A 26,420-nucleotide genomic window follows, 5' to 3' on the forward strand; every position below is an offset into this window, starting at 1 on the left:
AAGAAAATGCTTTAATCTTCAGTTTTGAGAGTGATTTCAGATAGCATGTTTGACCAAATTGGATTTAGTTGGTATTTCAGGAGGCCAAACCACTCAGGTTCAGTTTTTAATTATTTAATTATATTGTAAAATATAGACTGAAATTTTCAGCACTATAGCTTTTAATAGAGTTCGTAGCAGTTACTAAACCTACTTAGAAAAATAGAAAACCATCTATATTTAATAATACGGCATAAGTAATTTCAGCATAGATATTGGTGTATTTACCTATTATTTTTTAAACATCAGCATAGGCTATCTCCATGATTTTTTGGGTCTTAAAACGGAACATGATGTATATAGTCTGAACCAAATAAGAGTGCACCGTTTTGGCGCATTTTTGGGGTTTTGGACCCCCCTCACCCCTGGCAGGGTCTATTCGCTCTGTGATTGTTAGCCGGCCATGTTCGCCGCTGTGAATACAGGTTTTCGTTCGCCGCCTGGTGCGCTCTTTTTGGTACAGACTATACTACTATAGACATTTTTACTGTAACGATAAAAAATAAAAATGTCGATTACATATGGTATAAGTATTTAATATTCAAGAATCTATAGCATAAAAAGTAATCGATAAACATAATGTATTAAAATTAAAAAAATTCACATAGGTACGTTTATACAATAAGCAAATATATAATTAGATAATATGTAAACATAATATTATTTGGGCGGCCAACCATGTATATAATTCAATAATCTTTACGTGTTAAAATAGGTACCTAATAAAATATTCAAATAAATAAATTATCATGAAATAATATAAAGTGAGGAACACAATCTTTCAAAAATACACACATATATATATAAATATAATATTAGGTATTATTATTATTATTATTTTTTGCTTAATCGTTAAAAAAAGAAAAAATTCCCAACATTAAATACGCGTACCTATTATAAATATATTATATTAAAATATTAAATATTGTGTTGTTGCAAGTATATTATCATCATCGGCATCATAGAGTTATTACGATTGCTTCGGAAGATCTGCGATACGTTCATGTGGGGCCGGCAATTTCTCCCATGACGGCTCGACACCCCAAATATCTTTGGCGTACTCCGAGATCGTGCGGTCGGACGAGAATTTTCCAGAGGACGCGATGTTACGGATGCACATGCGTGTCCATTTGGTCTGATCCTATAGGTATAAAATAACAAATCGTTAAAAAAAAAGTAAATTTATATTAAATCGATTGTCACACGCGCTCTTCAAAAACAATCGCCCACCGTATAGGTAATAGGACATAATTATAGAGAAGGCTGAAGGGGCCGAAGCATTTCCATATTTATTTTATAATCAGTCATAAAAAAGGCCAACTATAGGTGCAAATTTGTTTCGTGTTACCACAAATCATAATCTGTAATTATATGTTGCATGTTTTTATATATTTCTTTATTTTAGGCTTTTTATTGTACATTTTTTTTTTAATTACGTTTTTTATCAATATGGTGTACCTTTATTGTATAATTTAAACTCAAATTACCCAATTGTCATCGGCACATAGCACACAGAAAAAAAAAACGTCAAATTAATTAAAAATTAAATTAAATTCATTAATCAATCAATTGTATTGACTATTTCCTAATAAATAAAAATAAAAGTTAATTTCATTTATAGATAAACAAATGGTTTTATTTATTTGACTACTGGATGTATGAAATATATTTAAATATAAGTAATTGTATTTTCTTATTTAATATGCTATTTATTACTTTAAAAAAAATTAAACACATAGGTATATTTAGAGCATATTCTAAGTAATAGGACTATTAGGACTTGTCTTCCACACAAATCTATGGCTTCAATAATATTCATAAGATTTTCCATGAATTGTCTAGCTCTGGTCGTGTCCATCTGATTTATTATTACTTTACTTGGATTATTTTTTATTTTTGTAAAGTTGTCTTAACAAATTAAAAATGTTGTTCAATAAGTTTAAAATAAACGATTGTTTTAAAAAAAAATCCTAACCTGGGGGTGGAAATCCACCCCACACACCGTAAATACGCCACTGTGGCACTGTCTATGACTTTATAATAGGACTCCTCTCACCTCTGCCTTAAATTATCATTATGATTCCATATTTTTTTTACATACCATATAAGTCTCGTTGACTTTATCTTGAGCTTTAATGTAATCTTGGTAGTCGGCCAACAGGAAAAATCTAATTGAAAAAAAAAACAGAATAATACATTAGAGAATATAGGTTATATCGTGATTCATGATTAACAATATTTCCAAACTGAAATAAATGCAGAAATACTAAATAGGTAATGCAATTTTCTAACGAATAACGATCGACATACCTGTCCCATTTGAGGAGGACGTCGACGATGTCCTTAAACTCATCGTGGTTGTTGGGACTGAAAAATCCATTTTGGATTTGGTCTACGCACTGTTTGAGTTCCGGTATCGATTCGTAGTACGTATGAGCATTGTAGCCCTTTCTCTTCAATAATTCCACTTCATCGACGTTCATTCCGAAAATAAATATGTTTTCGGATCCCATTTCTTCGGCCATTTCCACATTTGCACCGTCTAACGTGCCGATGGTAAGTGCACCGTTTAACTGAAAATAAATAATTTAATATTTAACCATTAATTCAGACGAATATTGGAATATCACACAACACGCGTTTAGTCGCTGTGTATACTACAACACATTATTAGCGACAAGAGAGTCTTATTACCGAGACTTTGCATATTTAAATAACTAACTTTTATTTTTATTTTTTACTTAGGTACCTAACCTATTCAACAAAATATTAGATATTGATTTGATTTTTTGAAATATTTTTTTTCATTATTTTATTATTATCGTTTATAATTTTTATTTTCTACATAACGTATTATAGTTGTAATGATTTTTATGTTTCAATTATAATATTTTATAAAATTTAATATTTATGATTATCACAAATTTATAGGGAACAAAATTAAATTTAAAATACTAAACATCGATAGAAATAAGAGGGTTTATATGAATTTATTCATAAATCAATTTAAAAAAAGCCTCCCTTTCCAAAAGTTCGAATAAATATCTGCCTTATATGATATAGTGAGTAAAATATGATTTAAATTTATATCGTCAAAGTTAGGCATCGACGCACCGTATAAATAGCTTATACAATAGTTAAATAATCACGTCACATAAATAAATCATTATAATATATAGCGAAATGTATCATACCATGAATTTCATGTTGCCCGTTCCAGACGCTTCAGTTCCCGCAGTAGATATCTGCTGGCTAAGGTCCGCGGCTGGTATGATTTTCTCAGCAAAAGTCACTCTATAGTTTTCCAAATACAACACCTTCAGGCGGTCTCCGATCACCGGGTCGTTATTGACTACATTGGCCACATAATTGATGAGTTTGATAATTTTTTTGGCCATGTAGTATCCTGGAGCGGCCTAAAATACGATAATACCAAAAATGCGTTTATTATCAATATATTTTTCGAACGAATACGTTACACACATTTAAAGTTTAAAACCGTGTGGGCATTTGCGTAGTCTAATCTATACTCCCCGACTAAAAATAATAAATAGTATCAATATATTACTCGTCAGACTGTCCGAATATATATACTTATTATTAGTTATTACGTATGCATACATGATACATGTGATTAACAGGATTGTCAGGATTTATCGTGCCACTACTGTACAAATGCCCACTGTACGCGGAAAAGTAAATATTCATTAAAGACGTGTTATTATGTCAAAATATTTAGGAGATTTACCTTTCCACCGATCATAACTGTTCTCGGTACGAACTCGCCGTCTGGGTTTTTCTTGATTCTGTTGTATTGGGTGATAATGTGCAGGCAATTCAAAAGTTGTCTCTTATATTCGTGGATTCTCTTCACCTATATATACACATCATCATATCGTTTGATTAATATAAAAGAATATTTAACCTAACCAGTGGCGGTCAAATGATTTTGTCATGTGATATAAAAGATAAAACAAAATTTAATACATTAACATTATAGTACGACGTACATAAATTTAATTGTTATAAATATTAAAGAAAAAAGTCATGGGGATATCCCCTAACCCCTCCTCCCGTTTGATCACCACTGAACCTGACTTAACCTAACCATGTATACTATATATAATATATTATATGTTGTTATTTGTATACATGTATATAAGTAGAGGTACCTGGATGTCAAACATCGAATTGACATTGATTTTGACGTTGTATTCGGATTCCAACCAATGAGCTAGTTTCATTTTGTTTTCTTGCTTAACTTTTTGCACATCCAAAATAAAACTTTGATCATTTACGAGTTGGTTCAAATTTGTCAGCTCGTCCAAATGCGTGATCCAGTTATCACCGATTCTCTATAAAATATAGATCGTGTAAACATAAATTATAACTTATAAAATGACAACATTAATAATTTACGTAAAGTTGCTTATGCTACACATAGTACAATATATAATATAGTAATTATTATAATTACCTCTCCAATGATATCTGATAAATTGGGGTTACAGAGAAGTAACCATCTACGCGGTGTAATACCATTTGTTTTGTTTTGGAACTTTTCTGGTGACAATTCGTAAAAGTCCCTGAACCTAAAAATCGAATAAAACAAATATTATAATAATTTTTTAATATTTTTGAAGTATATTAAATTATATTATAATGTTACTATGAACACTTTGGAAGTGGCAAAATGTTGCGAATTTTAATATTTTATGTAGGTTTATCGTATATGATTAATATTTAATGTGTATATTTGTAGATAAATAATAATAAAACATGCTGTTATTTGATTATAATTACAACTTACAAGTCATTCTTGATGATGTCTGAATGGATACGAGCTACGCCATTGACGGCATGAGATCCGACGATGGACAAGTGAGCCATGTTCACCCTCTTGTCACCGTCTTCTTCGATCAGCGACATTCTCTTCATGCGCGCATTGTCGTTTGGCCAACGTTTTTGTACTTCCTGTGAGAACACAAATACATTTTAGTAGTTAGATATAATATAGACGATTGATTATTATAATATAAACGCATCATCGTTTTGTTATTAGTTCGTCATCATTATTACTTGCAAATGCAGGAAATTGATTTCGTAAATGATTTGCATATGTCTCGGTAATATACTGCTCATCAATGACACCGCCCACCGTTCCAGTGCTTCAGGTAATACGGTGTGGTTGGTGTAAGCGCAGGTTTTGACGGTGATGTCCCAAGCGGCTTCCCACGACAGACCTTCGATGTCCATGAGGATCCTCATCAGCTCTGGGATAGCAAGTGCCGGGTGGGTATCGTTCAACTGTAGTGCTACTTTGTTTGGGAAATTGTTGAAGTCGGTCTTCGGTTCACCTTTTTTCGTCGCTTTGAATCTTCGGACGATGTCCTGGATAAAATAACCAACGGTCAAAAATCCAAGTTTCAAAAATGTTTAATGATATGTTATAATTTGTATTAAAAACAGGGATACATATATTACATATATATGTATATAAGTCTATATACATTAATAATCTAATCATTCTAATCTTTACCACTTGATTTCACTTATCTAAACTGTAAATTATTTTTGATAAAAAAAATATTTTTTTCAATATTTTATATTAATTACACAACATCTTATCTATGAACCACACTCCTATCGACAATTTTAGAAAATTATTTTATTGTTTCTGATTATATAGATAATTATAACAACACAGGTAGATACTATCAACGTATCAAAGAAGTATTAAATAACCACCAACGTATAAAATAAGCTATTTAAAATATATATGTTGCAATATATATTATTTAAAAACTTTCTTTAAAAAATACAATAGTTGGCAAAAAGTTAATGTAGCCCAACTGAATAATAGCCGACATCACATAGGTATATATATATTACGTACTTGGAGCGTGGCGGAACACATGAAATATTCTTGTTTCAAACGCAGCTCTTTGCCTTCGAATAAATTGTCGTTGGGGTACAGAACACGGGTGATGTTTTCAGCCAAGTTCCTATCGAGAACGGCTTGAATGTAATCACCGTCGTTGACTATAATATAATAAAGGAAAAACAAAATAATCAATTTTATTTTTTGTACGGAGAATATTTATTTGTGGTATTGATCGAAAAATCGAAAATCCTTTAATGTAATTAGTTTCTACGGTATACATATTTTTACAGATAAACAAATCGACTTACAAAACTTTAAGTTGAATTCGACTGGAGATTTGGCGGACCACAATCGCATGGTGTTGACGATGTTGTTCTGATAACCGGGTACTGGACTATCGTACGGCATCGCGAACACAACCTATAAATTAAGTATAAACAGAATAACAGAACGTTCATTATAGTATTAGAAAAATTAGTATTTAATAAATATAATGTACGATCGTATGAAGATAATATTATGCATACTTGAGTGTCGATCCACTTTTTGCCAGTCGGTGTGTCTACTACCTTGCCAAAGAAATGAATTGGTAACATGTACTCGGGTCTAGCTTTTTCCCACGGGTTTCCAAATCTGAGCCAATCGTCTGGTTCTTCGATCTGAAATTTACATTATACAGAACGTAAACCGAGGCACGTATAATATTATATATGCACTTATTTTTGAATTTACCTGTTCACCGTTGACTATCTTCTGAGCAAATATACCATATTCGTATCTTAAACCGTAACCATAAGCTGCCAGACCTAGAGTGGCCATGGAGTCTAGGAAACATGCGGCCAAACGACCTAAGCCACCGTTTCCCAGACCGGCGTCCTCCTCGAGATCTTCCAGTTCTTCGATGTCTAATCCCATTTGATACAATGCTTCGTCAACACTACTTTGAATGCCAAGGTTGATCATAGTGTTCTGAAGGGAACGACCAACCAAGAACTCCAAAGACAAATAATAAACACGCTGAAAACCAAAGTAATCGTAAAATTATTATTTATTAATATACATAAAATATTAGATATTTCTATTTTTTCGGCCATGAACTGGCAAAAAATATTATAAATAACATTTAGAATGAAGTAGGATTAATCAAACCAAATTTCAATTATTATTTAGGTAATATGGAAAACGATTTTTTTGTTTTATTTTCGACAGAATTAATCAAAGATATGTTTAAAAATTATCTATTATAATGAAATGAATATTTTTTTATTTAATTCTGATATTATTCACATGTTTTATAATTAAATATTATCTATATATTACACAATTACAGGTAAATAACTATAGTGACTCTGTTTTCCCTGTTCGCTTTGCTCACAATCTCCCATTGGTCTGCCCTCGGCAGAAAGCTTTTACACGGTTATTTCTGAAATAAAACCTCATCTAAACATTAAATCACATACCTTACTAACCAATTATTAATTTACTAATATAACAATAGTAAATAAGTAATAACGGTTTTTGAATTTAAGAATGAAATTATACCAATTTTCGTGTTATATCTCTTAATTTGTGATAAAAAATTTAGGCTACATGTGTATAATTTGGTAACCACCCAATAATAAACCATTCGTACAATAAATTGTATAGTCTTAAAGTATGTTATAGCCAAGTACTAAATATAGCGGAAATATTACAGAAATAAAATTGTTGTTTAAATGTTTCTAAGTTCACCTAATTTTATAAGATCAATTTTACATTTTGTTTTCAAAATCCAAGACTTATATTCAAACACAAGACACGTATAATTAAAAAAATATATATATTATATAACCAATTATTAAATTGTGCAAACTTACAAGTTATGATACGTATCGAGGTGTTATTAAAAAATAATAATAATACATTTTATAAGTTATTGACACTTGAAATTTATTGTTAAATTTGAAGTTATTTTTTCGTAATAATATAAATTAAAAATAACTAATGCCATTTTTTGCTAACTTGATTAGAATTTTTAACTCCTAAGGTCATTAACAAATTCTAATGCATGTTATGGGTATTAACAATCCAGTAATTTTTTTAATAATTAAAATAAGAAAATTTAAATAAAAATTGTACCTATTAAATATAGTTTGATTAAAATACTAACGTCTAAGAATGCAGTTTTATTAAATCTGTTACCTAGGTATATTTTTGCGAACCCTGTTGATCATTAAACATAGTAATTCATAACCGATATTGCTGACTTTGGAAAAATTTTATTTTTAATTACGTCATTACGTCTTCCTTTACGACTTATTAGTTATTATTATAGACTTATAGTATCTAAATCTATATACAAATACAATAATATGGTACCTAATTCTACCCATAATTGATAAATCAAATGTTTGAAAATTAGTATTTTTAATATACAAGTATATATTAGTTTATAGAATATTTACGAAACACCATTTCAAGCAATAGACAATAATAATTATTTTATTTTATTTCGCTTCCGATTGGTTAAAAGTTATAACTTATTAGTTACAACCTACAGGATTTGATTTTTATAACTTTTCACATTTATGAGAGATGCGATGAAATATTAATATATATAAACTAAAGTTGTAATACACTAATCCGCATTTTTTTCGATGTACAAATAAGTAATTTTTATGTGTTTTTCCTTTATACATTATTTTTCAAAGTTATCTTTATACATCTAAATACATAATATAAATATAAGGAAACAGGCTCACAAAAACGTGTATCGTTTTATTATGTCCGTTGCCGCGTTGCTAGATAAGAAACACGCACACAATAATTGAGATTATAATTTATTACTTAGTAGGTATATATTATGATTATATGAATTTCGATTTCCGATTGTGCCTGATATTATGTTTCTTGACCTACAAAAAGTAATAAGTAGTGATATTCTGCAAATAATTAAAACTCGTATGAAAATGATTTGATTCGTGATATAACATGATATTATTTTATTATCGAATAAAAATATCTCTTACAAATTGACGTTATTGAAAAACAAAATTCATAAATCCCTGTGTAATAATGTACTAAACCATTAACGCGATAACCTATGAGAAAAAGAAACTTAAACAGAGCTCAGCAAATAATTATAATTAGTGAAAATAATATATTATACTCGTGTAAAACTGTAAACGTCTATACAATGATATCTCAATCATAACAATAATGTACAAAACTGTTATCGTATATTACGAAATCTGATCGACTGATCGAGTGATCTAATTATTATTATTATTATATATATATAATATACATAATAGTATGATATGGTGTAAATAGTAAATGTGTACGACTGTAGATCAACTTCAAATTTTAGAATTATGAGCTTTTGTCGGAAAACTGTATAACACACGACCATATTGAAATAGTACGTTTCCTGTTTATTACACAATGAACTGATCAAAAATTGAACACGATTATATATGTACGCGAAATGCAGCATGTGTTATTCAACATGGCTGATGTAGGTTAGCAGGCACTCGTAAATATTTTTAGAAAACTCGTAAAAAAAATACATATACTACTGTGGGGGACGTTCAGATGTAGGTCGCGAGACGGGACGTATAATCAGCGAAAACGATAACACTTGCCTCGTATTAGGCGTAGGTACCTTTGGATCGGTGTCGTAATAGTGTTGTTGCGTACGTATCCACCTGGATGTAAGATTATCCCGAACCATGTACGCCAACGCAAAATAATAGTCCCGGGCCGTGGCCACGTTCCTGTCCTTGACCAACGTAAAGTGCAAGTGTCGGTTGAAGGACTTTTTCATCGAGATAACGTCCTCCAGACCGGCGATTGACGCCACGCTGATTTGCTTCCGGAGTTGTTCGAGGTTGGCCAACGGCATGGTGATGGTCCCGTTTGTGACGATCGACGTAGAATGGGTATATATTACGAATTTGGATTTATACGAACGATTTTTTTTTATGCGTTCGCCGATCGCGATATATGAATCGTAAACGAAGATAAATTAATCAAATAACGCGGGTCTATAGGACGCGATATAGAAAATTATCGTTATGCCGGCACGAAAGTGCGACGACAACTGAGTTGACAGACTTGATACGATCGTCGCGGTAATCTCGTGACGAAAATATAATAATCCACTCGTCCAATTACTACTTTGTCGTGCGGATTACCGCAGCAGTGTATAAGTGCCGTACAAAATATCATCGATATGAATATCAGATACACCATATATATACCGGATATTATTTTTTTTATATATAATATTCATACTGTGCAAATCATTTGGGTTATGATTTCGATGATTTCCTCAGAATATTTATGTGTGTTTTTCAACTTATGTTTTTAATGTTATTATCTGATAAATATTGAATAAATAGTTTTTTTGTTTGAAAATATTTAAATTTTGTAAAAGTTGAATGATTTATATTACTTTATTATTTTTTTTAAATCACAAAAAAATAAAAAAATAATGTATTGATAGTTAAATGAATCACTCTGTATATATAAATTAAGTAAGTAGGTACATATCTACGTTGCACGTCACGTATTGACACATATTATATATTTTAATAATAATGTAAGTTTACTTGTGACGATGTTTTAAAAAAAAAAACTACTCAAGATTATTGATTTTACAATATTGATATATTTTTATGCCTCTTATATTGTTATACTTATACATATATTTGTTTTCCACTAGGATGAAAAAAATTTGGCAACATGCACACAATATTAACGGGACGACCACGGTGATCTAAATTTATCAAAAGAACAAATGTTTATTTGAACGACTTTGACCATACACTGAACATAACATATCATATATGCCAGAAAATAAGAAAATTCTATCATTATTTTAACTCGATCTTTGTACTGCTGTATTTCTAGTATTTTCAGAAAATAAATGATAAATACCACGAGTAATAAAACAGTATAGGTACCTAAGTATACTAATAAAAATTAAAAAGTAAAGCGGTATTAGCGGTATGATTAGTATACATTTTCTGTTACCGTCTGATGTTTCTCAAACGCAAATTATTGACAATAAATTATATTATAATATAGTGATTTTTAGAACTAGTTTTCAGTTGTATTAAAAAATAATATATAATAAAAGTCATTATTGTGGCTATTTTTTTTTATTGAATTAGATAGTTTGTATTGCCGCCGCAAAATACTTCTTAGATGATATAAAAATTTAAACAATTGAAAATATGGTCATTAGACTTTAAAACTTAAGTACCTATAATATGTACAGTGTACACTTAAACATTCCAAAAATCAAAATTTGAATAATTGTATTATTAAAGAAGACATTGAGGTTAAGCATGCTTGGACTAAATTACCTTGTCAATTTTTTTTTATCACTATTCAACACTTCAATATAATTATATTATGGGTATTTATGGCTTAATAAAATAATACTCAAACACCTTATATGAGCACAATACCCTATCTAATAGATAGTATTTATATATTATATTTATATTATATAATATAATCACTAACATACCGATTTTTTATGATCTATAAGATAATGAATTTATTTATTTTTAATAGAAAAACATTAATATGAAATTGTGTAAATATCGAAAATGTGTTGTGGATTTTTAATAATTATTATCGTATAGGTACATTGTACATATAAAAATATATACCATACATTTACAACATACAGAGATATCACTTGCAGTTAAAAATAAATATAAAAAATATAACCCGTCCATCAATTAAAATCAGTTAGTAAATTATTATTATTTTAATAATAACCTGTAATGTTATTTTTAACAAATTATATTTCATTTTCTTTTGCACATAAATATATAGGTCAATCTTGTTCAAAAGTCATTTACTGATAATAAAACATGATATTTACGAAACACGACTATACATCACTATAATATCAGCTATATACTATTATAATATTTTAGTATTTGAAACGCTACACATAACGATTTAAATTTTCTAATTAAATTTTATTTATAGATTAGAAATGACTTATGTTGATTGTACTATAATATAGTATCATATAAAATACTGTATTTATAAATCTTTATGTATGATTTGTTTTCAGAATTCAATAACTAAATCATCTTGAGTACTTGACTTAATCTTTTGACATTTGCGTTAGTTTTGAGTTAAAAATATATACCTAACTTTTTAACACGAAAACAAATATGTACAAATGTAAACAAATTATTAAGCAATAATAAGAAGGGCATTTGAAAAAGTAAATAGTATTTACTTTTTAAAGAATTCGTATTTCATATACATTATATAATAATTATAATTGCTTAATAGGTATCTGTAATATTTAATAAATCATTAAGCAATTATTTTTCGTTAGTTAGAAAAAGCGTATTACAGTCTAAAAATGTAAAAAGAATATTCAAAATGTTCATAGTAATTGAATTTATAAATGCTTAATTTTGTTGAATGGCATTTTTATGTGTTTGAATGTGATTGGAAAAAGTAATGATATAGCCGACATAGATCATACTTTCAAATTTTAATTTTTATACAAATGAAAATAAAATAAATTAAAACACGAAAACAGTATATTTTTATTTTTTACTATTTATTTTATTACAACAATCCCATACAGCATTTTTATTAATTCAAGGTAGTATGGTAGTATAGTATAGGTAGATCAAAAATCATGGCATCAACTTTATGAAATTATGTGTAACTATTACGAACAATAAATCCTTCATACCGTTGCCAGATTCTCGCATGTATATATTTAAAACCACCTTCAACAAGGTTAAAAGTCAATAACCATGTGTTATGTTCCTACATATAACGTACAAGTAGAATCATTTTTGTAAAAGATCTTTAAGAAAATGATCAATTCGATCAAATATTCAAATGCAGACATGAAGTGTTATGGATAGAAATGTAGCGATGTTGTTGTATGTTATTGCATATATGCGATATAATGATATATAAAAGACAATATTTATGTTATTGATATTAATAATTAATACAGAACTATCTAATTGGAATGTCTAATAAAATTTAAAAAACTAAAATAAGTGATAATAAACATAATATAGGTACATATTATTATATATTATATTATTAAGCCATTATTCCAACTTTTAATTAAATATCGAAAATAAAATAATATTGAATAAAGGTTTTCTCCCGTATACTAATATATTTATATACATAGGTATAATTTTTATTTCTAAAAATACTCAGATACTCCTGTAGTCCACAATAAGCGTATAGTGTATACAATAATACATTATTATAATTACTCATAAAAGTTTTATTAATTATAATCGCACGCGGAAAGTTTTTTCAGAGCAATTGGCTCTGTCCTCTAGTAAAAATTGGCGGATGTTTGATGCATATTGAAAATTCAAAAAATTTATAATAAAATATAACAATATTGTATTTTTGCTGTAAAAACATTGCTTATCGAAGGTACATAAAAACCCATATTTTGGGTTGAAGATTATTAATCTTTTGTTTATATTATTCAGTATGCAACTATTACAAGCCTTATTTTGACCATTTTGTATAAAATAAATATCTAGTGAAACGTATTTATATCACGTTGGGTTCTATGATTAGTTGGCTTCCTTCATATTATTAATTATCGTCTTATTTGTTTATTCATTTATTGTGCTATACCAACGCAGATCGTAAAAATTCTTATATTAACAAAAATAAAAAATGGCAAGAATAGTATAGAACAATTTAAATATAATTATAGAACATATAATATACAAAAATTATGTAAATATGAATTATATTAGAGATATAATAATAAGTGAAGTTTAAAAATTATGTAATGCTACAAATAAAATTAAATTTTTAACTCCTTATTATATTATATAAATGTAAAATACAATGCAACTTATTGATTATAGAGTACCTGTTACTTATCTGACTTATAAATTTATGAATAATCCATAACTTTTTTTTTTAAATTGAATATTCATAAATTAGGTATTTCTTAAATCAGACTAACTATCTATCTATATAAAAGTATACTCAACAAGACAAATTAGACAATAAAGGCATGGATGTGAACTTATTATATCAATGAATATATTTTACTGTTGTAAATTATTCAAATACCAATCAATTTTAAAAAGTAAAAACCTATACGTTTTTATTTCTGATCATTTAACAAATTAATTTTATAAATCATAGCTAATAAACATATTATTTAAAAAGTTTTTGATCTGTAAAAATTATAACGTGATAAAATATTTACATTTCAAATAACTCTCGGGACTGACTTATACTTTGTAATTATTAGAAAATTATTTATTTATTTTGATTTCATCTATCTGAATTGATTAACGACAAATGTAAATTAAACGTACTATAATAAGGCTAATAAAATCATCGTGTTTTGATTAATAATGTTATAATAATACATTCTTATATACATTTTTATTTTTATGATAAAAAGGTGCAATTATGTGTAAATCATAATTCACAATAATAGGTAGGTACGTATAGTCAATAATAAAAGGAAACGACTTTTTTCGTATTTATTTATAGTGATGTTAGTGTCTTAAACTCTTAGTTTAAAAATCGTTGCTTACAGATAGCAAGAAGTCCGCAGAGTCAAGTTTGAAGACTAGAAGATTAGAATGGTTTGTCAGACAGCTGCTGACAATTTGTTTTTATGTTGAACATTCTCGCATATCAAAAGTGAAATTTAAGACATTTGATTGATGGTTTATAAAATGTGTCAGTATCTATGTGTTTAATTTATAATTTTAAGTGATTGCCGATTGGTCAAACTTCTAATTCTACAATATGATCTTAGTAATCTGACACATAATAATATGACACCGATGTCCGTTTAGAAAATGACTGGATTACTCAAACAATAAAAAAACTGTTTTTGTATAATTGTTTACGTATACTAACAAGTTACAAGTTACAACATAATAATATTTTTATTTTTAAATATCAACCTAAATTTTATAAACGGCATTAAAATAATATACGGTACAATTTACTAAGTCTATTTATTTACTTTCTTTTTAACAATATTTTATAGAAGCTATTTATAAATGAAAATGAAAATTTTTAATTTTTCCAAGTAGGATGTTTAAAAATATTAGATTATCTTATGATATTATGATAGTTTGTAACCAGTTTAAGTACTTACACAATTTAGTATTATCATTGTCGTAAGAAAAATACCGTTGTTTTTCGTCGTACATATCAAATAGACCGAGAGTGAACCTTAGATAGCGCACGTAATACCACATTACCATGAATACCGTGGCAGTTTTATTTTCAGATATTTCTAAATAATTTAAACAATAGCTTATAATAGATGTATGTTAGTTGTGGCAGTTTAAATTTTTTACGACACCAAACCAGTCGAGTACAGAGATTGGTAAAACTATAGCTAAGTCAGTAGTTAATGTCGACCATCAAACTCTAAAATTTAACTAGTAGTTATTGAACGATTTATAGACGAATGACAAAGATACCCATCCGCATCATTAAAAGGACTTCCATCAAAGTTTAATTCTACGTATTTGTGAGTATATATATATATATATATATATTATATCATCTATATTGATTAGTCATTATTTACTGGGGTAAACCGTAAATAAAGATGACCTATTATAATTTACAAACGGTATAAACAACAAACTATGATATTATAATATTTAAAAAATACACATTCAATTAACTGATAAGTAAATACACTTAAAGTTTACATAATAATAAATTACTATTTACTTTATTGTGTTGTTATTGTTAAAAGTGATTAGTATTTTTTTACTATTCTGTACATAGGTAGATAAAATTATTAGGTAGGTATTCAAATATTTCCTAGTTTTTAGGATAATTTTATAATATACAATTTTTTAATTATTTTTTGTAAATTTAAACTTAAATTAAACATTTTGTTTTTGTATTAATTAAAAATCTTTTTAGATTTTAAATTTATATGGTTAATGTATGTTAATATTTGAAGTTTTAACAGTGCCGAATTATTTCTTTTCATTTAAATTTTATAATTATAAAAATATTAGTTATGTAACTTTTAAAGTATGTTCATTGTTCAGAAATCATTAATATGCAAAATATTTAAAAATATTTAATATGTTTTTTTATGTAATATAAAAATTGTATAAATAAAAGTTAAAACATTGATTTTGAATAGTACATAATTATTTTACATAAATTAGATGATTATTAGAAACTATATTGAATATAATAGTATATATTTAACATTTATCTTATTTCAATTATTTATTTTGATTAATATATATATAATTATATATATTATATATATATACTGTAATCCGGTGTGTTATGATTCAAAATTTTTACTTCTAATCCTGACTGAATATAATTTGTGCTTATTGCAAGACAAACTTAATATACTCGTATTATATATTTATATCATATATATGTACATCATAATTCATAGAACACAACATGGATGTAGTTTTAAAAATTAAATGCGATGAAGTCACTATATAATACATTTTTATTCTTTTATTAATATACACATAAAATGTACATACTATATAAAATCCCATAATAGTAATACCAATACGCTAAGTACTACATTAATCTTGCGACAGTAAATTCCATCCACTCACAGATTTTTTAACCATTTGTGCGATTTAATATTTTAAAGATTGAGTAGGTAGAATTGGCACTGTTACGTGTTGTATTACATTTTATTCGAATGAGCTTATGTACTCAACTGTATAACTCACCTAGCATTATTTAATCCTTTTTATGTACCTATTTATTAAAATTATATTGTTTTAGAATAGTCAAAGACCATTTTTAAAATATTTAGTATTCAGATGTTTATATTGTTATAGGAATGTCCTTTTGTAATACAAATTTTTTTTCAAATGTTATTTTCTAGTTTTAATTATCATAATAATTTAAAACTTCTAGTAGGTTATCAATATTAATCTATTACAATTTTATAATTTGTAGTTATTTAATATTTATGATTATAATAAGTAGATACTAGACTAAATATTTCATCAATTTTTTATTTTATTATATGTATTTGTGTCTTACTGATTATGTTAAAAACTTCTCGTTCGGATTTCGATTTTGATTTTAGATACATCAACATAACAATATTTGATTAACAATTTAAACTGAAAAGGAAAGATTATATCGATATTCTTTAGATGTCCAAAAAGTATTTTAGTATTTTACAACATGGTCTTTTAAAATTCCAAAAACCAGAATTTAAATGTACAAATACATAGTTTTTAAGGTCAAGCATCGTCATTCGTCTGTACTTCGTATTACTGGATATATTATTATACGAGATTGAATAGCCTAAATCGTTAAATTTACATCAATAGTTGGGTACCTATGTATTAAATACTGCATTTATAGGACGTAATAAAATACAAAAGCTAACATGTTAGATTGGATGTTGCATTTTTTTACATGTTTTGATTAATAATAAGATGCATTCTCGTGTTACGTTTTCAAAACCTGGGACCTACTGACAATTTTTTTTACCTATATACTTAGTATATATTTATTTTCATTTAATTTCACAAATATACTTGAATTTAGATTAGCAGTATGATATGAAATGTTGATCTCTTTAAAAGCAAGATTTAGAGGAGATACAGAGTTCCAATTATGAATAATTGTCACATTATATATTATATTATGACTACCGATCGCAGAGTGGCTAATTCGAATACCTAAACAATACGAGTTATTATGCAGTTAATCGTATACCTGTATTTATCATAATCTATTCTGTATAGTGTGAAATATGAAATATGCATAATATAAACGACTGCACTCACCTTCGGGTTGACCGCGTATTGGTGCTGTTGCGTCCTGATCCATCGGGATACCAGGCTGTCCCGGACTGAGTGCGCCAGCGCATAATAGTAATCCCGGATAGTGGCTACGTTCCTATCCTTGACTAGTGTGAAGTGCAGGTGGCGGTTGAACGTTTTCTTCATGGCCACCACATCCTCAACATCCGCAATGGACTTGACACTGATCTGTTTGCGCTTTTCTACCTTAGGCTTGGTGATTTGCACCGCCGGCATTTTGACGCTTTTTCTATACAATCTAGTGCAATATGTGAAGAGGATAGATACGCGTGTGTGTTGAGAATTGTGATATTTTCGATGGAGTGTACGATGCGTCCTCGTGTGATATTATCGGAAGGTTTTTGGAAGACGTCTTTAGGTCGTTGCCGTTGGCCAGCCGCCGGTGTACTGTGATGACTGAATGTACGCGAACACTTGTGTTGGCGTTGCGGCTCCCCGTTAAAGTTCCGGAGATAAGAGCGCGTCCGCGATAAACCTACAGAATAATAGGACTGCTCAAACCACTTAATTATTCTTATTCGTCTCGTCGTGATAAAACGCTGCAGCTAACGCACACGAAATCGATAAAATATTATATAAAATAGTTTTTAATTATGCAATTAATATTTAGACAATATTATCAATGTATTATAATATACTAAATATATATAGTATGTATATTATAGTAAATTACTGCACCGACTCCAAAGTTCAATATTATAATTATAGGCTGTGGGTTTACTGTAGGTATGAATTCTATTAAAACACCCAAGACGGTATACTGACAATATTCTCTTATAAATTATCAAAGTATAAGTTCAAAATGATTTAATGAAATGATCAAATGAATAAGATAAGATGTAGATTGTAGAGAAAATAACATATATTTGTTTGACATCTTTGGTAGATAAAAAAGTTGTTAATATCTTGAGTTATGAGAATTAGTTTTAAAGTTTGGCCGTTCAATTAATTTAGGCTAATCTATATAATTTTGTTTACTAGTTTGTAAAGAAATTATTAATGTATAGTTTACATATTTTTTTAAAAGTCAAGATTGAGAAAAACACATTTATAATATCGTGAACAAAATTAGGAACTCAGTAGTCTGTTGTCTGTATAATTTACTTAAATTATATCTTTAAAAAGTATTATACGTTTGAGAAAGATTTCGTTTTTAAATTATACAATTAGTGTACCATATCAGATTTGCATATTCCTATCGGAACATATCAAACAAGAAATATAAGAATACAATAATTTAAGGGTATTACAAATGTCTTTACACGAGCATTTTATCGCTTAAAACGTTATCGGTATGACTGGTATGAGTATGAGTATGAAGTTTAATTATATACGTATGCCTATTATATGTATAATGACAGGCTGATGAGGAGTGAATAGGTATTACTAAGTAGTATTACTATAGTAATATATACTAAGTAGTATAGTTATTACTTTGTACTAAGTAAATTTATTAAGAAACATCCTGTGATTAAACATTTTTAAAATATAATGTTTAAACTTTAAATACTACAAAAATAAATAAGAAATACAAGTAAATAACATTATTATGATTATAATGATATGATATATTTGATTATATACTTTAAAAACCAATTTTAGTGTCTAGTGGAAAAATCTATATATTTATTTCATATCCTTTTAATATTATAATATTTTTATAAAAGCACTTGAATTATAAGCTATAACTTACAATATTAATGCGTAATATATATATAAGAAATTAATAACATGCTTATATATTATAGTAAAACCATATACTGATAATATTTTTAAAATTACTTCTTTTTTAATATAGTTTAAATAAATGTTTGTAATTTTGAATGCATAGCCGAGTATAGGCATGTATTTTAATATTATTACTTGACGTTCTGTAGTATATTTTCTTAGAAATAGTCTACACAAAGTGATGATTGGGTATATTGTGTTGACCCATAAACTTTGCACAGATATAGATTATTTTATCTAATTTTTTATTTAATATTGTTTTATACCTACACCAATAATCTATAAACTATAATAATGATTTTGAATAGAAAATTTAATAAAATATTCCAGAATAAAACATTTTTAACATACATAATTATTATATTATTAAGTTTTATAGTTGTTAATTTATTTTTCTTAATTATTATAAATTAATAATATTACCTATATTATTGATATAGATACCTTGCATGGCTGCATGTTTGTACAAATATTGAATTGCTTTGGGTTTATTAAATTATTCAATTCTATAATCTACGTCTGAAACTAAATTTTTTTCATAATTAAGAACTAATTGTATGCAAAATAATTTAATAATAATATATAGAATAAAACTTTCCCACGTAATTAATATGATTACGTTATTATTGATATAAGTTTAAGATAATGATTTTAATTGAATTTAAATTAATGGTTTTATGGGTGAAATTTCTATATATTTATATATGTACAATAATTAAATACATGGCGTCGAAGTTTCAGTTACTTATTTGGTAATTAATTATAAATATAATGTATAGATAACAGTGGAAAATAAATATATCAATTTTAGAGTTGTCTTATACTCTTATTATATCAAAATATCAAATACTTAGTTTAGTCACGCAGCGTTTTCGTGGATAATAATTTCTAAACCATAGAAACAATTAATAATGTTATATTGTTATTGTAACTGTTTGCCTCATTAGTGAAAATATGACTTTAGACTTGTAAGAACCCAGTTATAGTGTAAAAATCATCTAATGCAACTTGAACTGAAAATTATTTTTAATAAAAAGACGAAAAACCATTAAACCAAAACTAATAATAATTTCTCACTACTATTTCAAACAGTTTAAACTCCATCTGGTTATAATGTCACATTATACGTTTTTTTAAAAATCGATTATACTACTTAATATAACAAAAAGCTACCAACGTTATTATTTATGCTGTGCATTCGCTAGTTATGAGTACTTTAGTTTATATTTTGAAACTAACGTGTAAATTATAAACATTTACATTGTTCGACATGCCAACGAAAATATTGTTTACGCATGACTTTATATTGTAGTATATTAGTATAGGTGTTATTCGTATACATATACAACAGTATAAACTGTACATGGTATATTTATTTTTATGTCAATATTTTTTCGTCACATAAATCGGACGTTTTGTTTTTGAGTTCATTGCGCAAATCGTAATTCGTTATTCATATCTATGGCGGCCTCTAAACTATAAAGTATATTTTATATTATATTATAGTATTGTAATTTGTGAGCAGTATGCCGTAGAATATATCGTTTTCGATTTGTTATTAAGGTTATTAACTATATAGGTACGTATATATTACATTGTTGATTTCGATACTGTTATAAATCTTGACTGGACGTATAAGTTATATTTTATGTAGCTTGAATATTGTGAACTCATATTAATTAAATGCAGTGTTGATTTATTAGTTGTTAAAGTTGTTTACTTGTTTAATATCCAGTGTTCCATATGTTTCTTATCACCCAAAATATTTCCACGACAAATGAATATTTTTTTATAATTAGGTTTTTTTTTCAACAGTAATTTATATGAAAGATAATTACCGATAATTACCGACATAAATTAATATTATAATAGTCCCTTTGTTTTAAAACATATCATTCAACATTTGAAAAATATTTTATGGTAAATTTTTATATAACCATATTTTCTAGCTTTGATGATTTTGAAAATAAGTTAAAAATCAATTTAAGCTGTATTTGAATAAAAAAAAAAGAATAAAAACTATTACGTGTTTGTACATATATGTTATTTGCAGTAGACAATATGAAGATCACTCGGAAATGTCGCCACGGCGGCGACGAAGAAGACGACGTCTGTTACATGTCGAAAGTGAACAAGGGCGCTCAGAAAATCATGATCGCGGTCCCGGATCAGCTGGCAGTGGTGTTCATGTGGTCCCTGGTGACGGGAGTGTTCATCTTTTTCCTGATGACGGCCACATATTTGGTCTTGAAGTTCGAATCGCCATCACCATTACCGTCACCGTCAGCGGCTTTGCATTCGTCTCGCGCAGAACGCTGTCCGACCGAGCCCAAACATCCGCTGGCGGCCCGACAGGATGTCGGATCCGGTGACGTGCACTACGTTTTTCTGGATGACGATCGCATCCCGCGGCTGTCCGCTTGTTCGCTGGAGTCAGCCGTGAACGCCATCTCGGGCCACGGCAGCGGTCGCGTGAACGTGTTCGTCGTAGGTGGCATTAAACGGATCGACAACTACAACCGAACATTTTCGGTAAGTGTTCCGTGCACGTGCTGTAATTACTATAAAAATATTATTTAATCAGTAAATCATTACCTAAACGATATCATACTCTTCAGTCCAGTGACAGCACCATGGTCAATTTAAAAAGGATTGATTCCCGTTTCCGCCAATATACTTATATAATATTTTTTCATATTTTTAGAGAACATTTTGTATTTTCATCTATACGTCATAAGTGTACATGCAATTGATAATCCCAATTGTTATTTTACTGTATTTTGGGTTTTTAAAAAAATGTGATTATTATTTCCCGGGTAGGTATATATTATTATTCCAATGTTATAAACCTATACATATTACATATCATATGTATAGCTTAATATTGAATTTTCGTACGATCATATAAATTGATAGGATTGAAACTACAATATAGACAAAAACATTTTGTACGTCATAAAACTCTCTTATCGATCACAAAATATTTTAGCGGGGTGATCAAATTAACGTAAGACACTTATAGTTTTATAATACATAGTTATATAAAAAGTTATACAGTTATATATAGTTATATACAAAGTTATATAGTTATATACACTTATATTATAGTTATAACGTTTAATAAATAGTTTAATTAATTAGAAATGTTAAAATATGTGCCAAATCATTTATCATTTTAAATTATTTTATTATGTGGCCAAATCCTAACCATTACAAAATATTTATATATTAATTTGTAACCATAAAAAAATAGATTTTTAAACTTTCGAAAATTATACTATTATAATTTTGACTGTGTTTATAATTTTCGAAAACTGACTAATACTTATTAGTTGATATTTGTGTTATGATATGTAAACAAATTAAATAACATTTTTTTAATTCACAATTGTATTAAATTAATATGTTGATACGTTATTTTGTGAATCCAATGTGTTGACGCATTCGTGGGATACTTGACTAATATAATTGGGACGCTACACATGATTACCCGAATTCGGGCCGCGATTTGACATCTTCATTGACCCAATAGGATAGATCTACGAGGAGCCTTCAGGGGGATTTATCCTCACTCAAAATACGTCTCTTTCTATTCTTGAAATGTTGAATTTCACATAATTTTTTTGTACTTGATGCATATTTTATTGAAATGATGCGAGACTTTAATTGGTCGTCATGATTCACATGATAATTTAAGCCATTTCGACCTATATAATGCTTCGCGTTACTATTATTATTACTTATTAGGTTACATGGAGAAGCTGCTTTGAGCCCCCCCCCCCCCTCATTTACAATTTTCGATATTTATTCGTATTAATTTAAGTATATTACGCACATGATTTTATAATATAAACATTTACAATCTAAAACAATTAAAATAATTAATACGATATTACTTTTAATCGTTCCACTTTATATTTAATCTTTTTATAGACGTATTGGTTTTAACTCTGCAAGGTGACATTCATAATTATTATGCATTTTCATACGAGCATTATTTAAATATTTTCTTAATATATTTTAGGTAAATACGAAGAATATTTCCCCAAAATAGTGTTATCTAATTGTATTAAATTTAAATAAATGCATATTAATTTATTACCACATACAAATATTGTTAATTATTATTATGTAACACATAATTTGTTGGTTTATTTGAAATTACCTATTCTGATAGTAAATGCTGCAACCGTTGGGCGTTCATAAATGATTTAATATAGAAAATCTTATCTAAACTTACAGCAAACAAAGTATAATAATAAGTTTATAATTATTTTATCTTGAGGATTATATTTAGACATACTCTCTAAAATCGTAAAAATGTTATTTAGATTTTAGTTCTACTCAATTTTGAATAAGTTAATAAGTTAATTAAACAATTCGGATTCGAAATTCAAAATAAGATCTTACCTATATACACTTTATTATTTTATCTTATTATTTGGCTACATATTAATCTTGTTGTAGTCTTTAAATTAATATGTGAATATTGAGTAGCAAGTAGCAATAATTAACATATAATAAGAAAAATAAAAATAAATAATTATGTCTACATAATTCTTAATATAGGTAATAGGTACGTCATAAGTACGTGTGAAACGTGAGTAAGTAATGGTCTAAAATTTAGAGCAAAATAATCTGTTTGATCGACCTACTTTGATTAGTATTGAACTTCTATAATATTATTCTTATCGCTGCACTTCGTCCTTCGAAAGATATCCTATTCACTTTTATTACATCTTTATAATATGTAGGTACTTCCTTTTTATTGTCAAAGAATTGGCATTTTATCAATTAGAAACAACCTTTGATATTTAAATGACTAAGAAAATAATATATATTATATAAAATCAATCATTTAAATTATAACTAATTTATTATATAAAGTATCCAGTAGATAGAAACATTTTGTAAAATTGTATCTTCAAATATTACGACACCACGGAACAAAGTTATATTCATTTTTACACTTTAGATAGACATATTACATTCATTGAATCGTAGTTCAGTATTTGATAACAATAGAATTTATTTTAATTAAAAATATAGATACATTGTACATTGACACATTGTATATCATATTTTAAAGAAATCTGATATAAATATTTTCATAAAAAATTGTCTATTTCATGAAATGGCACTGTTTTTTTCATACCTGATCACTTACTCATAAAAATACACTCAAACTATACACCTGTAACACAGTATTAAAACAAATATATTATATACTATTAAGTATAATTTAACCAAAGTACCTCTATACTATTTTAATTTATTTTTAAAAGATATTTTAATGCTTGTTTATCAAAAATAAAAAATATTGGTTCTTTTTTGAAACAAAGACATTATAGACTATACAGAGCACTCTTTTAATTGCATAAAAAAATCTAAGTATTTGAAAATATAAGATCGTTCAAAATACTTAATAATTTTAAAAATCAAAATGTTATTGTACCTATAATTTATTATGAAATACTTTTACGAGGTAAGCACATTTTGAAAATGTACACTACATAATATACATTATTATAGTCATTATACGTATACGAATACATACTTACATACCACTATACCAATGTTATATCTCAAATTGATCGTATACGTCAAATCATAGAATACTCGAGATACGTCGGCTTTTTTTCCAATACTATAATATGCAGTATTAAGTACCTAATAAAAATAATATATACACACGCATAATAATATGATACTTGTTTGGCTCTATGTATATAATGATCGTTTAATGTTTGCGATATCGCGATATTTATGCTGCGCGTTTTCGTAGGAGGTGTCGCTGTCGTCTACCGTAGATGATCTGAAAACCGCGTACGGCGATCACCGGTTGAACGTGATGCACGTCAGTCTGGAGGAGTATCTGGAGTGTTCGCCGTTCCGAGGCGTGGACATGAGCGGTCGTTCGGCCCTCGCCAAGTTCGCGGTGCAGCTGATAGTCCTGTGGCAGTTTGGCGGGACGGTGCTTGACGATGGTGTTGTGGTGGTTCGGGGGGACGTGTACCGAGCGACGAGCTCCGCGGTCGAGTACGGCGACCGGACCATCAGCTCGCCGATCGCGTGCCATGCGTTCGTCTACGAAGCGATGCTGAGCGTCAAAAAGTACGCCCTCGGCGGCGAGCCGTTCGCGCCGGACACCGGACGGACGATATTAGACAGGACGGCCACCGTCGTGGATGCCCTGTCAGTAGCCGACTGGGTTATGTGCCGCGGTGGTGTGGCGGTTGATGACCACTGTTATTACGAGGAGGCGACGGCAGAATCGCTGGGTTATCGCTGTCCTGTAGCGGCCGACGAACCGCCGTCGCCGAAATTCCAGGAAACCGTCCGGGCCACGTCACCGAGGCTTCGGAAACCCGTCGACCCGGCCACGACTATGAACACAACCGCAGCTGAGGACGGTCAAAACAGGAACACGACAGACGACGAGCGAGTTTCCGCGGTTATCTGAATTTAAATGTACTATTATATGTTTAAGACGTTTAAATGTATAGGTCGAAAGTATAATAATATTTTGTCATGGCAAAAACTGGGGCCATATTGCCCATATTTATATGTATATATTATGTGTATATAAACCAATAAACGTACGATAGTATATTTATCAATCAAAGTTTAATCTAAATTCACCGCTGTTCCTGCAGGTTTAATAAACCATAACCTTTTCTTCGATCGACTTTTCCCCCGTCCATACTGTACCTACTCGAAGTAATATTTTCAATCATTAAAAAATGTTTATTCGAGTACTTACCGTTTATTTTAAATTTTCATTACAAATTCCTATAGCTATAATACGATACAGATACAAAATTTCAAATAACGCTATTGAGAAAATTAATAAAACTTGTACAAAATATAACTTAAACGTTTTGGAATTCAATAAAATATATCGATCATGTAGTTATACATTAAAA

The 26,420-nt window shown here is 28.3% G+C and overlaps 2 protein-coding genes across 5 annotated transcripts; one reads left to right on the forward strand and one right to left on the reverse strand.

Annotated features, from left to right (window-relative positions):
* Positions 1-554: 554 nt before the first annotated feature.
* On the reverse strand, positions 555-18,209 carry LOC132930979 (glycogen phosphorylase). Of its 2 annotated transcripts, none has more exons than XM_060997122.1 (14): positions 17,731-18,209; positions 6,656-6,940; positions 6,451-6,582; positions 6,232-6,343; positions 5,936-6,081; positions 5,119-5,430; positions 4,850-5,013; positions 4,517-4,631; positions 4,212-4,394; positions 3,788-3,913; positions 3,234-3,455; positions 2,350-2,612; positions 2,141-2,207; positions 555-1,180 (listed from the first exon to the last, which is right to left on the reverse strand). In XM_060997122.1, the coding sequence occupies exons 1-14, from the start codon at positions 17,980-17,982 to the stop codon at positions 1,010-1,012; spliced, it is 2,550 nt and encodes an 849-aa protein (XP_060853105.1). In that variant the 5' UTR covers positions 17,983-18,209; the 3' UTR covers positions 555-1,009. The 2 variants fall into 2 exon arrangements, with proteins under 2 accessions (XP_060853105.1, XP_060853106.1); XM_060997123.1 differs by lacking the exon at positions 17,731-18,209 and adding an exon at positions 9,567-10,013.
* Positions 15,247-26,119, forward strand: LOC132930981 (uncharacterized). 3 transcript variants are annotated; one of them, XM_060997130.1, is made up of 3 exons: positions 15,247-15,452; positions 21,548-22,026; positions 25,280-26,119. In XM_060997130.1, exons 2-3 carry the CDS (start codon positions 21,556-21,558, stop codon positions 25,955-25,957), a joined length of 1,149 nt encoding a protein of 382 aa, XP_060853113.1. In that variant the 5' UTR covers positions 15,247-15,452; positions 21,548-21,555; the 3' UTR covers positions 25,958-26,119. The 3 variants fall into 3 exon arrangements, with proteins under 3 accessions (XP_060853113.1, XP_060853111.1, XP_060853114.1); XM_060997128.1 differs by lacking the exon at positions 15,247-15,452 and adding an exon at positions 20,909-21,073; XM_060997131.1 differs by lacking the exon at positions 15,247-15,452 and adding an exon at positions 21,322-21,414.
* Positions 26,120-26,420: the final 301 nt, after the last annotated feature.

Source organism: Rhopalosiphum padi, chromosome 4, assembly GCF_020882245.1.
Source record: "Rhopalosiphum padi isolate XX-2018 chromosome 4, ASM2088224v1, whole genome shotgun sequence".
Classification (NCBI taxonomy): Eukaryota; Metazoa; Arthropoda; class Insecta; order Hemiptera; family Aphididae; genus Rhopalosiphum; species Rhopalosiphum padi.